The sequence below is a fragment of the Sander lucioperca genome, chromosome 9 (genome assembly GCF_008315115.2).
Source record: "Sander lucioperca isolate FBNREF2018 chromosome 9, SLUC_FBN_1.2, whole genome shotgun sequence".
In the NCBI taxonomy this organism is placed as follows: domain Eukaryota; kingdom Metazoa; phylum Chordata; class Actinopteri; order Perciformes; family Percidae; genus Sander; species Sander lucioperca.
Genome location: NC_050181.1, coordinates 7,718,657 through 7,731,893, shown reverse-complemented (window position 1 = coordinate 7,731,893; position 13,237 = coordinate 7,718,657). Strand labels below are relative to the sequence as shown.

At 39.2% G+C, this 13,237-nt stretch overlaps 1 protein-coding gene across 3 annotated transcripts; it reads right to left on the bottom strand.

Annotated features, from left to right (window-relative positions):
- Positions 1-591: 591 nt before the first annotated feature.
- rgs20 (regulator of G protein signaling 20) lies at positions 592-13,237 on the bottom strand. Of its 3 annotated transcripts, XM_031294007.2 has the most exons (6): positions 7,230-7,491; positions 6,941-7,120; positions 5,478-5,644; positions 4,557-4,631; positions 4,219-4,453; positions 592-3,224 (listed from the first exon to the last, which is right to left on the bottom strand). In XM_031294007.2, the coding sequence occupies exons 2-6, from the start codon at positions 7,049-7,051 to the stop codon at positions 3,036-3,038; spliced, it is 777 nt and encodes a 258-aa protein (XP_031149867.1). In that variant the 5' UTR covers positions 7,052-7,120; positions 7,230-7,491; the 3' UTR covers positions 592-3,035. The 3 variants fall into 3 exon arrangements, with proteins under 3 accessions (XP_031149867.1, XP_031149866.1, XP_031149868.2); XM_031294006.2 differs by lacking the exons at positions 6,941-7,120; positions 7,230-7,491 and adding an exon at positions 12,859-13,237; XM_031294008.2 differs by lacking the exon at positions 6,941-7,120 and having other exon boundaries at positions 7,230-7,477.

Below are 13,237 nucleotides of genomic sequence, written 5' to 3'. Positions count from 1 at the left end.
GGACAGGATAATGTCATTAGCAGAACCAGGGAAGACACAATTGTTTCCCTTTCCTCTAGGTTTTTTTTTTTTTTAATTGCCAGGTGCATCCACTCATGTTGACAAGCAGTTGTGCTGCCTTAGCCTCCACAAACTGAACCCAGACCAGTCAGTCACACAAGAGTAAGTCAGTTTTATCTTTTAACTTGAGGAATGCTTTTCTGGCTAGAATGTCTTCTACTAATACAATATTAAGCTGTGTGCGACATGCTTTTTTATATTTTTTTATTCAGGGTTTATAGGCAATTCTCATAAAATAAGAAAAAGTCATGAATTATCAATGTGATAAAACTTGTATTTTTATCATTTAATGAGTGCCCTGTGTCTCCAGAACCCCAAACTGAACAGAGTTAGGTAGATATAATTGAATAACTACTATAATAATAATAATACATATGTTCAAGTGTCCAAAGTATATGTTTCACTGTACTTATGTTATATTGAAGATGAAGAACAGTATTTTAGATGCATTGGTTTTTTTCCCCCAGGAAAGTATTAGTACTAAATGGTTGTGGCGTGTGGTTTTGTGATCAAATCGTTCCAAAGTCAGTCAAATGATTGTGCTTTATTTTATCTCAATCAAAATGCCCACAATTCATTATTTTCTTGGAGAGTAGCAGAAAAAAAACTAAACCATATACTGTAAACATTCACATTATTTGTTTGTTTTTTTTTAAAATCTATTCTTCAGTAAACTCAGAGCAAAATAACACATTTCATATAGTAAACAGAAGAAGAAAGAACAAGTATAGGCATCACTCCAAACCATTGGCTTAGATTGTGTTTTGAGGTTGATATGCGTGGTGTATCCATCAGCTCAAATTGCACATAGTAAATTAAAGTTAAGTAGAAGTGCCAACATGAAGCACACAGGTTGGCAAGAAGTTCAGACCAAACAGCCCTATCCAATGATCTTGTCTTGAGCAAATAAAAACGTGTTGCCATCACGCTCCGCCATACTGTTTGGTAGCTCTACCAAAATGGGCCGATGTAGTCACGACTAAGAAATCAAGACAAAACACATGCGATAATTTGGCCAAGGAGAGGGACAATTTCCAGTGAACTGGCCTCGTGCTCCAGTAACCACCCTTATGGCAAGACATCTGTTGCCCATGAGAAAGATGTCATAAAATTGAATGTGAAGGCACTTCCCCACGTGAGGATCTTGTCTTTGAGTGACATGTTTGTGAGGCAACAAAGTAATTCAACTTAAACTATCAGAATATATAAAAGTTTTTAATACTTGGCAACTCCAATTTTAGTCAATGGAAACGCTCTTGTCAAACGTATAAACACAGTTTACATGGTAGCTTTGGTGCTGCTGTTGACCTGGCTGGACCCCAGCATCAATTTCAATCAGAAGTCAATTTCATATTGCAGGTAAGATTTATTTAAGTCAAAATCTCGCAAAGTTCAAGGATGCTTTATTTTACCCGTCTATAATTTATGAGTAATATCCTTATTCGCTTTCGTTAGATAAGAAAATCAATTCCACTTTCATGTCTGTACGATAAATATGAAGCTACAGCCAGCAGCCAGTTAGCTTAGCTTAGCATAAAGACTAGAAACACAGCTAGCTAGGATAAAACAAATGAGATATTGTGTTAATTATTGAGCTTTAGAGCTGCTGATAGATCGACGTTGTTACCTTTATACATAGCCAGACTAGCTGTTTCCCTGTTTTAAGTCTTTGTGCTAAGCTAACCAGCCTCTGGCTGTAGCTTTACATTTAGTGAACAGATATGAGAAAGGTATAAACCCTCCGATCTAACTCTAGCAAGCGAATAAGCATATTTCCCAAAATGTCGTCTTCTTCTGTAAAGTTTTCAATCATGCATGTATAATGAATTAATATTTACTTGGGTTTAAATGTGGCAATTATTTCAAGGAAATTATTATTTCCACCCAAAATTAGTAGCAAATTACTTTCGAAACTTTCCAGAAATTATTAGGAAATTACGGATCCATAAAATAAACTCATATTTCTAAATTTTCTAACAGTGACTTAACAGTATAGTTTATTCCACCATAGGAATATCATTTGTACTTGATGGTTTTTCTGTATTGGCAATAGATTCATTTTTATAACTAAAAAATACTTCATGTGGTAAATTGAATAACTTAGGTTCTTATGTCACACTGGAAAACTATATTAAACCTATGAGGTGTGCATTGAGTAACACTTGAATAAAATAAATCTGTCTTGAATAGGTAATCTGTGGTTAAGATTTAGTAAAGAAAGTTCAAATACCCTTCCATCATTTACTTCAGTTGCTTACGGAAACAAACTGTACACTGTAACAAGAGCTATAGTCACTTCCTGTTACTTCACTGATAACCACACTTACAGCAGTTTCACTCACGCACAGTTTCTACACTAACTGGAGTTGCCAAGTCGCGGTCAAAGGTACCAAAGTGTGAGGCTAGGTAACAAAACAGGGTGAAACCAAGGTAAAATCCCCACCCCCACAAAGCTGCCTGCAAGTAGAGCTAACACGTAGCCTTTGACTTGAGCTTTGATTTTCATACGCAGTAAATAGAACCAGGCGTTTTTTCTACATAAAATACCCACAATTCAATTTTTACTATTTACAAACTCATAAATATATATAGTCTACAGTAGGAATCATTTCCCCCCCAAACAATCATACAAAAAACAACAGACCATAAAAAACGGAACACAAATAAAATAGATTATTTCTATCAAAACAAAAAATACGGAAACAAAATGTATTCATATTCCTTTGGAGTGTTTTGCTATGTTGATCTGTAGCAGTACTTGTGATGTCGAGCCCTCGGGAGATTTTGAGACCTGAGTGTCTTCGGTCAGGTGCAGATCACAATAGCGCTGAGATCCCTGGGAGGGGCTGGGCCAGAGGCCCGGTTCATGTAATCCTACACTGAACATATAAAGAAAAATTTAAAAAAGGGAATAAGGATGGGAAGGGAGGGAGGGGGGGATAAAGAGAGTTAAAATTAGACAGGTCATCACCACCCTACGATTCAGGGGACTGCTCTGACAGAGTGTTGAGCAGGTTTTTGTAGGCTGCGGAGTTCATATAGCGGGGATACGAGTCTCTTTGCATTAGTGTGTAGATCTGCAGCTGGGCTTCTTCGAACGTGTGCAAGTTGGGTTCCTGCATGTTCCTGTTGATCGTCTCACGCACACGGGAGTCAAGGCTCACCTGGGAGTCAAGAACAGGGTTAAAATTACAGGATGTGCATATTCTCAATGACAAACTGTCTCTTAAAGGAAAAGTTTGACATTTTGAGAAATAAGTTTATTTGTTTTCTTACAGAGAGTTAGATGACAAAAATTGATACCACTCTCATGTCTGTACCGTAAATATGATGCTACAGTCGGTTAGCTTAGCTTAGCGCAAAGACTGTAAATGGAGGAAACGGCTAGCCTGGCTCTGTCTGAAGGTAACACAATCCACCTACCAGCACGTCCAAAGCGTTTATATTTCATTTGTTTAATCCATTTAAAAACCAATGTGTAAGAACAACAATTTTCTGCTTTACGCTATGTGCTGAATTTCTTAGCTAGGACATGTAACTTAAACTTCCAGTAATCTCTGCTGGTTGCCTAGCAACTGCTCAGAGCCCAGAAATAGTCCAACATATACTTAGCATAGCATACACTTCAGTTTTTGTACGAATTAAGATATAATGTGTTAAACCGACATTATACTGTGCGTGAGGATCTGTATAACAGAAATGTCATCATCAGAGGGTATAAGCGTAGGCTTTGTGCAGACCTCCACGCAGCCACTCCGCTATACAAGTGGTAGTGTAGCAATTTACTGTGCATGTGTGGAACGCATCCTCCAAGCATATAGTATAATCCGACCTACTATGCGCCCATAGGGTCTGCAGCTGTCTGTGTACACGTCCGTTCTGGAGTATATCAATAATCAATCCCTTAGTAAGCTTTGAGGTGCTAGTTGGTGGATTTTGTTACCTTTGGACAGAGCCAGACTAGCTAATTCCCTCTGTTTCCAGTCTTTATGCTAAGCTGACCAACTGTAGATTCAGTGGTATCAATCTTTAAAATGTTCCTAAAATTTCAAACCATTTCATACTGTCAGGGAGCATAAGATTTGTCAGATGTGATGAAGTTTCACCCTTGAATGTAAAACCTTTTTAATAACACAGGGCAATTAAGAGCTGCCAGACCTCTTTAGGCGAGAGAATGGAGATGTAGTCCTCATAGATGACCCGAGCCCTCTCCTCTACCGCACTCTTATTGGGGTCTTTGTTGAACTCCTCACAGGCTAACCAGAAGAGCATGTTCTCCTCGCTGAACTCAGTGCGAAGAAACTGTCGGAAGGAGTTCCTCCCCGCTGGGCAACCCATTAGCTTGTCAAACGACTGCCCCCACAAGCGCACGTCCTCCAGCGTGGGCTTCGGGCTGCAGAGAGTGTGGATAACATGGGGCTGAGTGATTTTACCATTTTTACTTCCATAAATATGTTTAGTAGATTTGGCATTTATGTGCAGTGAAATAAGCTGACCAGTCTTCACAGTCTGCGGTCCCTTCCTTGACATCATAAGAAGCCTTTCGGTTCCTTTCATCCCGGTCTTCATTCCTAATAGTGAGACAGACAAATTGATGATGAACTGCCCATCATCATTTTTCTGAAGGACTTATTTATTAATGTGTTATATATTAATCCTCTTACTGTACATAGCTAGCATTTATATAACAGTGTAACCACGGTTGGGAGGGTTACTACCAAACCAAATATGCAAATAAAGACGAGAAAAGAAATATCAATAAGATAACATTACATGCACATAAAAACATCTCTGTAAATAGAATAATTCATATTTATCCTAGCAGTCTTTGTTATTCTTTGCCATGCACTCTCACCTGTGGAGATGAGAGTTCCTGACTATCAAATATAAATATTTGCTGGCTTTTAGCCTTCTTTGATAGTAAACTTAATATCCATGGGAGTTAGACTATTGGTCAGATAAAACCAGCAATTTGAGGACGTCACCTTGGGTCTGGGAAATTGCGATGGACATTTTTCAAAAATCTACATATTATTCAATAATGAATATGCTCAGTATATATAGATATAGCAGATAGATATAATAAAATACTTAGATGATATTTATAAAAGCTATATGTTTTCTTATTTGTTGAGCTTATTTTGTTTAGCTGTACATCTGAATCTGTGTTGTCTTACAGATATTTCAAGAACTCACATTTCTCACATTCTCAACTAACTGATGTTTAGGTTTACATTGTAATAAGGCTGCTGCAGGACAAGTGTCAACAGATCACAAGCAAAAAAACATCGAAACACATAAGACACAAGCCAGGGCCTGCTGCTGAGACACAGTAGCTCAGGCTGTGCTGTCCTGCGTGCAGTAATGTCGGCCATGCTGCGCCACAACGAGCGAGTTCTCCGGTGGGGAAGACCTACCAGGAACAGCTACAGCAGCAGCACCAGCAGAAGCAACATGCATTTGAGCCCCGTGGGTTGGCCTGGCCCGGCTGGCCCTGCTGGGCCGGTGCAGTTCCCCCCGCTGCCGACTCCTGCTGCACCGACATCTGCCTCTTTCGCATCTCCATCCGCTCTGATCCCATGGGCTATAGACAGAGGAGAGGCACTGAGTTTAGTGTTTTAGATGTCAGGAATAGTGAGATTTTATCCTAGGGTAAGACAATCTCTTGATCGCAATGGATTTGTATAATACAAATCAGTGCCAGTGCAATACAGATGGTAATGACAGTGCTGGGTGTACTGTAATAAGACTAAAAGACCAGTGTGAAATCCTGAGTGCATCCATTTTGATCACTTTTACCAAATGAATTAGATTTATTAAATTTACAACTCACCAGTTGACACCTATGTATTTGTTATGTGTGCTGGAAGTGAACTGCTGCTAATGTTATCTGACTGGAGCATGTGCTGGCATGCCCAGAGGTCACACTGCAGGAATGCTGTTTGCTCTATTAAGGGGGGAAAGTATGGAAGAATAATTTGCTGATTTTGTTTTTTCCTGCTGCCAAATATGCACCCACTAAGCACATTCCAGCCCCTTTAATCTCAAACTGGCTGTATGTTACCTTATCATCTCCAACTACATGTGTAAAAGGGATGTATTTTTGACCATGGGCTCAATGTTTATAATCCAAAATTTGAAACATCCTATTTGTGAAAGCCTGAGTGTAAAAGCAGTGCATTAAAGGATTTGCCACGCTCACTGGGCCCAAATGGAGCAATACATTAAATACACATAAAAATAATGTAAATATTTGTAATTTTTGTTGTTGAATTTTACTTGTCAAGTATCACTTTGTGTGCACTTATCATGTCCATGGGAAATGACTGTTATACTTGTGATCAACAGAATCCCCAATGTGTAGGCCTATAGATACAGACAGGCTATGCTTCCAGAATGACTTCTTGATTTTAACAAGTGTGTCATCGCCAGGTCAGACGCTGCCAAATCCTGTCAGATCATTTATGTAACAAAGCTGTCGCTTGCAACACACGGCATCAAACGGCTACTACCTGACACAAGAAACGATGATTTAAAAAAAAATGTCAGGAGATTTGGTACATGGGAGGGGGGCCCGAAGGCGCAGCTTGCAAATCTATAACCGCAGCATTGCTCTAGCACAGACACTGTAAGTGAATACAATACCATTTGGTAATTTCTAAAATGGATCCGCGCGCGGTTTTACACCGATGCAGAGCAGGCTTCAGCTGCAGATTTGGTGCGTCTTGCCGAATGGCATATTTTACGCGTTAGGTGTCGGGTACTTCAAACACGCTATGGTTTGACTATAGACGATGAAATGCGGAACAGGGGTGATCGTATTCATTCAAAGGATAAATCATGATAACGCCAAATAAACCGCTATTTTCTTCAATCTTACCGTAGCAGAAATGTGATCGACACTGGGATGTAATGGTTCCTGAACTATTTTAACAGAAAGAAACCATTGCATTAGCAACTCGCACAACACATCAATGGAAAGTGCCACCATGAAGAACCGTAGAGCTTCTTCGCCCTGGACAGCCACCGAAAAGACACTGCCGATCTGTTAAAAAGCCCACTGTAAAGCAAGATAGTGACATGCCATTTAAAACACCGGGAAACGGCCTCAAATGCTCCGCTCACGAAATGTCCGTGCAATGATACATCGATTTGCTACCAATACTTACAATTTCACCATGTATGCACAGCGAGAAGAGGTAATTCTTTGCCTTGATTACATCCGATGGCACATAAGGCTTTACCCCCCCCCCCCCCCCCCAATTGGATGCTTCAATTCAGTACGCATGCGTCTTCTCTCCAGCTCGTAGTAGCCCAGTGAAGAGCGTAAACCCCGACAGTATGGCACAGATTATTATAGTGCAGGTCCTTTACCCTGCCTTGTATGCGAGACACTATAAACAGACTATTCAAGCAACGAAGGCTGCATGTCGGCTTATAATAAAGAAGAGGGACTAAAATGAAGCCTACAAACTAACGCACCAGGCAGAAAAAACACCCTAAAACTTAACTTAACTTATAGTTACATTACAACTATTTACAAAACCCAAAACATCCAATTATATTACCAAAAAAGCCATCATTTCGTTGGCACATGTTCCAGTGAGCTGTTGCCTGAAGTCGCTGTCTATGGTGCTGAAACAGCTGGAAGCTGATAGACTGCAGTACTTCTTTTCAATTAACCTCTCTGAAGGATAGCATGACTTTGACAGCAATTTTTTTTTTTACTGTGAGTTACATTCTTGACTGATTCATCCATCCAAACAGCACCAAACTGTTTTATTTTGTCAAATGTACGCTCACATACTGCATACACAAACCAACACTCCTTTTGTATACACACAACCTTTATGTCAATGCATACACAGTCATTTATAATACATACACAGAGACACAAGCAAATACACATGCACAGTCTTCTTTTTTAAATCAGTTGTTTTTATCCTGAATCTGTTGTTATAACCTGCATTGAATTGACTGATTTTGCATCTGTTACATTGCTTCTCCCTATGCAACAATGTTTCTCTGTATTTTCCTTTATTAATTAATTAAATCATAGATTGCTTTCTCCCAGGACTGTTATACACAGTACATTGCATTTGAGCATTTCGTTTTTTAGTCTAACTCTTTTAAAGATGATTGCCAGGCTCCTGTGTGCCTTGTAATCTACAGTTCAGACCTGCAACCAATAATGATGTAGAAGACAACACTGCCATCTGAAGGTAGCTAGAACTGCAGCACTGACATGATGTTCTCCATGCACATGATAGTAAAGCACTGACTGACTCATCGAGCCTTGATAGTCATGTGAATTTGTGAAAGGCACGGCTATGTTTGCAAGATATGATCTCTTGAATATGATCCCTAATATTTTACATGCTTGTATGAATATTATACTGTGGCTGTTTAATTTCTATTTGATGCAAAATCATGCTAGAGGTAGTGGGCTGTCTTTCAATGCAATCTGCTATAAGCCTTTATTAATATTAACATTGCTTTTAGGTGCCCATCATGTTTTGCTTTGTACAAACATCAGATGCCACTCTGCCTATTCTTCAAATGTGTCATACAACATATTGTATTTCATCTAATTTTCTACTTAATTTGAACCATCACATTTGTGCTGTCTGTCACATTGTAAGTCAAGATGTTCTTTGATGCCGTGGAAATTAACGTCACCCATCCCACATTGTATTAAGAAGTGCTGCAAAATGTGAGCGCCTGTAATACAAAACTGAGTGTTCTTACAGTGTCTGCACAGACCTGGTACTGCTCTATTGTGCTGCCCATTGAACCACTTAAAGATTAGGCATTCATCTGTTCTGTTATCTTGTTAAAAATAAGGGGAAAGAAGAGTAGTTTTTTTTGTCCAGTTTAATTACTGTGCTGAACTGGGGTGGGCCCTGATCATCCACACATCTTTTTCCCCTCTAGAGATAGAACATGTGACTTTCTCCACAACACTTCATTTAACACCTTCCCCTGTGTTCATGTTATGCAACACAAACCCACAAATAGCCCTGAAAGATTGATACATACACACGCAAGCAACGAATGATACTTTATGCTGTTGTGAGTTTGACGACTTTTCCCTCTGAGGGCACAATGCCAAGTAAAGGAGGGAGTCTGAACACACAAGGTCACAAGGAAGAGTAGGATGCCCGAGCTGGGGGACAGGATAAATAAAGTCTTTTCAGTGCATGAGTAAGGGGATTCAAATCATTGTGAAGCTTTGGGGAAGATAGAATTAACTGTAGATTCGATCACTGGAACTCAACATGCAGAGAGGCACTGCTGGAGAGCAAGTGTGGTTACCAACTTCAAGAGATCATGCACGGCATCTGTGAGCATGCTAAAGGTGAAAATGAGTCGTCCAGTCACAGCAACAAAGATGGCAACAGAATACATAATTTCTCTCCATTTCATTTTATTTCCTGCTGACATTATTCCTCTAATGAATTTCCCCCAGGTGTGTTTATCAAGTGGCTCTTTGCACTGTAAATGTCAGGCTCAATTTAATAAAACGCAATCAGTGTCTTAATCCTTGTAACCAAGTTACACAGTCATCTGTTATTTTGTTTTTTACTTTAACATCACATTATCAACCTAACTCTAGGCACTTCGTCTCCATGCAAACTGATTGTACCAATTACCACCATCAGTTCGGGGTAAACACAATTCTATTGGGCTCATTTAAGGACATTTTAGAGCCTTGCAGGAGAAACATTTTTGTAGCTTTGCACACACAGTATCTTGCTGTGATTCTTTCTGACCTTTTTCTTGAAAGTCATCATTATAAATGTTGCAGGAAGTGATTGTCATTGTAATGCTATTTGATATAACATGTATTTCTTTATTGGCCATCAAGAGGAAATTCAGTTTGCAGCCAGAGAATGAAACAAATACACTGAAGGGATGGTTCATATTTTTTTTAAGTTGGGTTTAATGAGGTACTTATCCATAGTCAGTGTATTACCTACAGTAGATGGCGGTCGGCACGCCCCCATGCATGGAGGCTACGCAATGTACTGCTGTGGATGGCGACAGCAGCTAAACATATTTTAGCCAACAACAAAAAAAGTCAGACATAAAAAAATCAGTTTCAGTGTACGCTATATTTAGAATGTTTTTACCGCTTTACTATCAGGCAACGCTTTTGACTGGGAACTGAAGTCGCTGTTATATCTTTCTATGCTTTCTTCAAATCCACCAAACTCCTTTGACAAAAACAATAATTTTACCTCGCAGAACACCGGAGTTGCTGGTCTATCATTGCCTCGAATGGTTAGTTCTTTTGTGTTATTGTGTAAATTTGGTGAATCCAAACTATCCCTTTAAACACAAATGACAACACCCACCAACAAATAGCTGAGTCCAAAATGCCATCACTGATCTCTCTCCTGATTCAAGATTCAAAAGTATTACTCATACAACAAATGAGGTGCAAGGTGGCTTGAGGATGTGCTTAAAGGAATACTAACTAGAATCATATCATATCCCCTTGTATAATTTCAATTATCTGTCCACACTGATAATACAGCCCTTTACTTAAAATATGCAGGAGCTCTTGAGAGCTTCAATAGTCACTAAGTGGAGGGAAACCTCTCTTTGCTCTACTAACAAGGACACATTAAAGTTAAGAGGGATGGTCTTTATCAGGACATGCTATTTATCATTTATGTGATTGTTTGGACTCTATAATAACAAATGAACTGCATCATAAAGGTTATAAAACTACAATTGGAACATAATTAAGCAATGACTTGTGAATGGGTGCCATTTACTGCACAGTATACTTTCATTACTGCTATGAAAAGCTATCTAAATATAAATCTTTACAAAGATAAAGTACGGATACATGTATATCCATGATATGACACAATAGGCCTAATAGGGCAAGTAGGTACATTTGTGAACTGACTGCATGGCCAATCACATTATCTCTTCAAAGAAAACGGATGAGCACTTTTTGTAACATTCTGTATATTCTTTATGTATGGTAATCAATAAAATATGTGATTTAGTGTAAACAACCAGGATCCCTGAAACCAACTGAGATAAATTGAATGCAGACATCATATAGGTTTTTAATTATACCTGTGCTTTTCCGTGACAAGTCAAAATGTCTGCTGTAAAAAAAGGTCTGTTGCAATGTCACTTGTTTGAGTCTGGCTGAGGACAATTCTTGCACAACACTGTCCCTTCCCCTGTAGCTCTATATTGTGTACTATATAATAAGGGCTAAAATACTTAAATGAAATGAAATGAAATGAAATAAAATGGGTAATAAAATAAAGATGGGTGCATATGACTCAACACGTGACTGCCAAACCCTCTGTTGCTAACACAACCATACAGGTTTAGATCATTACCCTAAATGTGTGGCATGGAGATGTCATAGCAGGAAAGGCACAGGTGTAGATAATAACCTTAACAATGGCTGTCTCACTGGAATAGCTTACTGGGACATTTAATGGAAGTGACCATCGTTAGTGTTATTAATTACACCTGTGCTTTTTCTGCCACGATGAGTCAAAATGTCTGCTATGGAAAATGTCTATGTGAGTTTAAACCTCAAATTGATTAACAAATGTTTTTCAGCGATAAAAGAAATAATACAGTTAAACAGTCTGAATTGAAGGTCTTGATATCAACATCCACAAGTGTATGTTTTTTTCAGTTAAAGGGGAACTTCACTGATTTTACACATCAATCTGTTTACAGGTCTTGGGGAGTACTGCTGCATATGGGAAAATAAATTACATTAAGCCATTTGTGGCTCGAGAGAGAGCTAAAAGTCTGAGAAATCACTTCAAGTGAGGTCATAGTCACGATGAAACATATTTTGACTGTAATTCAACAAGTTCCAGTTCTCCTCCCAGATATGTGGCCAATAAACACATTTGTGTAGTGTGTATGTAATGATCTAAACTGACTCCTCTGTTCTCCTGTCCTCCCACTCAATTCTGGGAGCAGCTCCTGTGGCTCTCTTACAATCCCTTCCCCTCTGTAAATATAAACATAGTTCTCCTTAATACAGATAGCTAGCAGAAAGCTTTTATCTATCCATTTACCAAGCAAAATCACATTTTCAAACTATTGTTAGAAACGACTGAATGTATTCACAACTCCCTAACTAATGCATTGGGATGTTGATACTGGCTGTCATATTTTGTCTGTGTGTGTGTGTGTGTGTGTGTGTGTGTGTGTGTGTGTGTGTGTGTGTGTGTGTGTGTGTGTGTATGGCTGTGCAACTTAATTTAGATTTCCAATGACCGGTGTCACACTATTTCAAGACACACTATCTTCTTTTAATCTTCTTAGGCCTTGTTTAGACAGGAAGTACTTCCCTAAATAGAATTTTGGCAAGAAGCAAAAAGGGCTGCTGATGCTAAGACAAGAACAATCTAGTTACAATAACAACAACAAATAAACAACAGTATGAAGGATGTTTCATTTACTGCAGGTGATTAATAATAAGAAACAAATATCATTTGATAGATGTGTGGAGATATATTGCTACTCTGGACCTCACAAGTTTATGAGGCTCCCAAAATTAATAATTTTGACAAAATACTTTCAGCGACTGACTGATGTTATTTTGTAATTTGTGGCTGCTTATTGGTTTCTGAAATATGTCCTCAAAGAGCAAAAGAAAAGTCAGCTGTAATTTTACTTGGTGACTTTTTACTGTATTTTCTCCATGGAAATTAGCTTCAAAGTAATAATCAGTGGTAGATTTATGATAATGAGGCTATTATCAAAAAAAGTAATGTCAATTGGGGGGGGGGCTCATACCTCAAGGCACACCATCTCCTGTTCCTCTGCGACCGGGTCATTGTAGTTCACTGAGTATCCCACACTATGCCGGCAGGCCCGGACCAGTCCCCGTAGCCGCTGCCACATCAGGGCCCTGGTGCGTCTGATCCCCCACAGAGCAGACGTGGGCCTGATCTCCCACTGCCTTACCGCTCTAACACATGGCATGCTCCAACCATGAGACCTCATTCGCCACATGAGGCTCGAGTCTCTTTGAGATCACAAGAAATCCACACTGCTTGCTCCTTTCCTCTATGTTTTTCCCGTGTCTGTTCTGAAGCACATTGTGACATAGAAAGAGGGGGGGGGGAAGTATCAGTGACGCTGACGAAGAGAAGAGTGTTTACAAAGGAGAGGG

Coding starts and splice junctions, on each gene's coding strand:
- rgs20 (XM_031294006.2), bottom strand. CDS start 13,077: ATGTGGCGAATGAGGTCTCATGGTTGGAGCATGCCATGTGTTAGAGCG. Junction 5,645..12,858: donor AGGAGATGGTGTGCCTTGAG/GTATGAGCCCCC, acceptor CTCTGTCTATAG/CCCATGGGATCAGAGCGGAT. Junction 4,454..4,556: donor ACCGCAGACTGTGAAGACTG/GTCAGCTTATTT, acceptor CACTCTCTGCAG/CCCGAAGCCCACGCTGGAGG.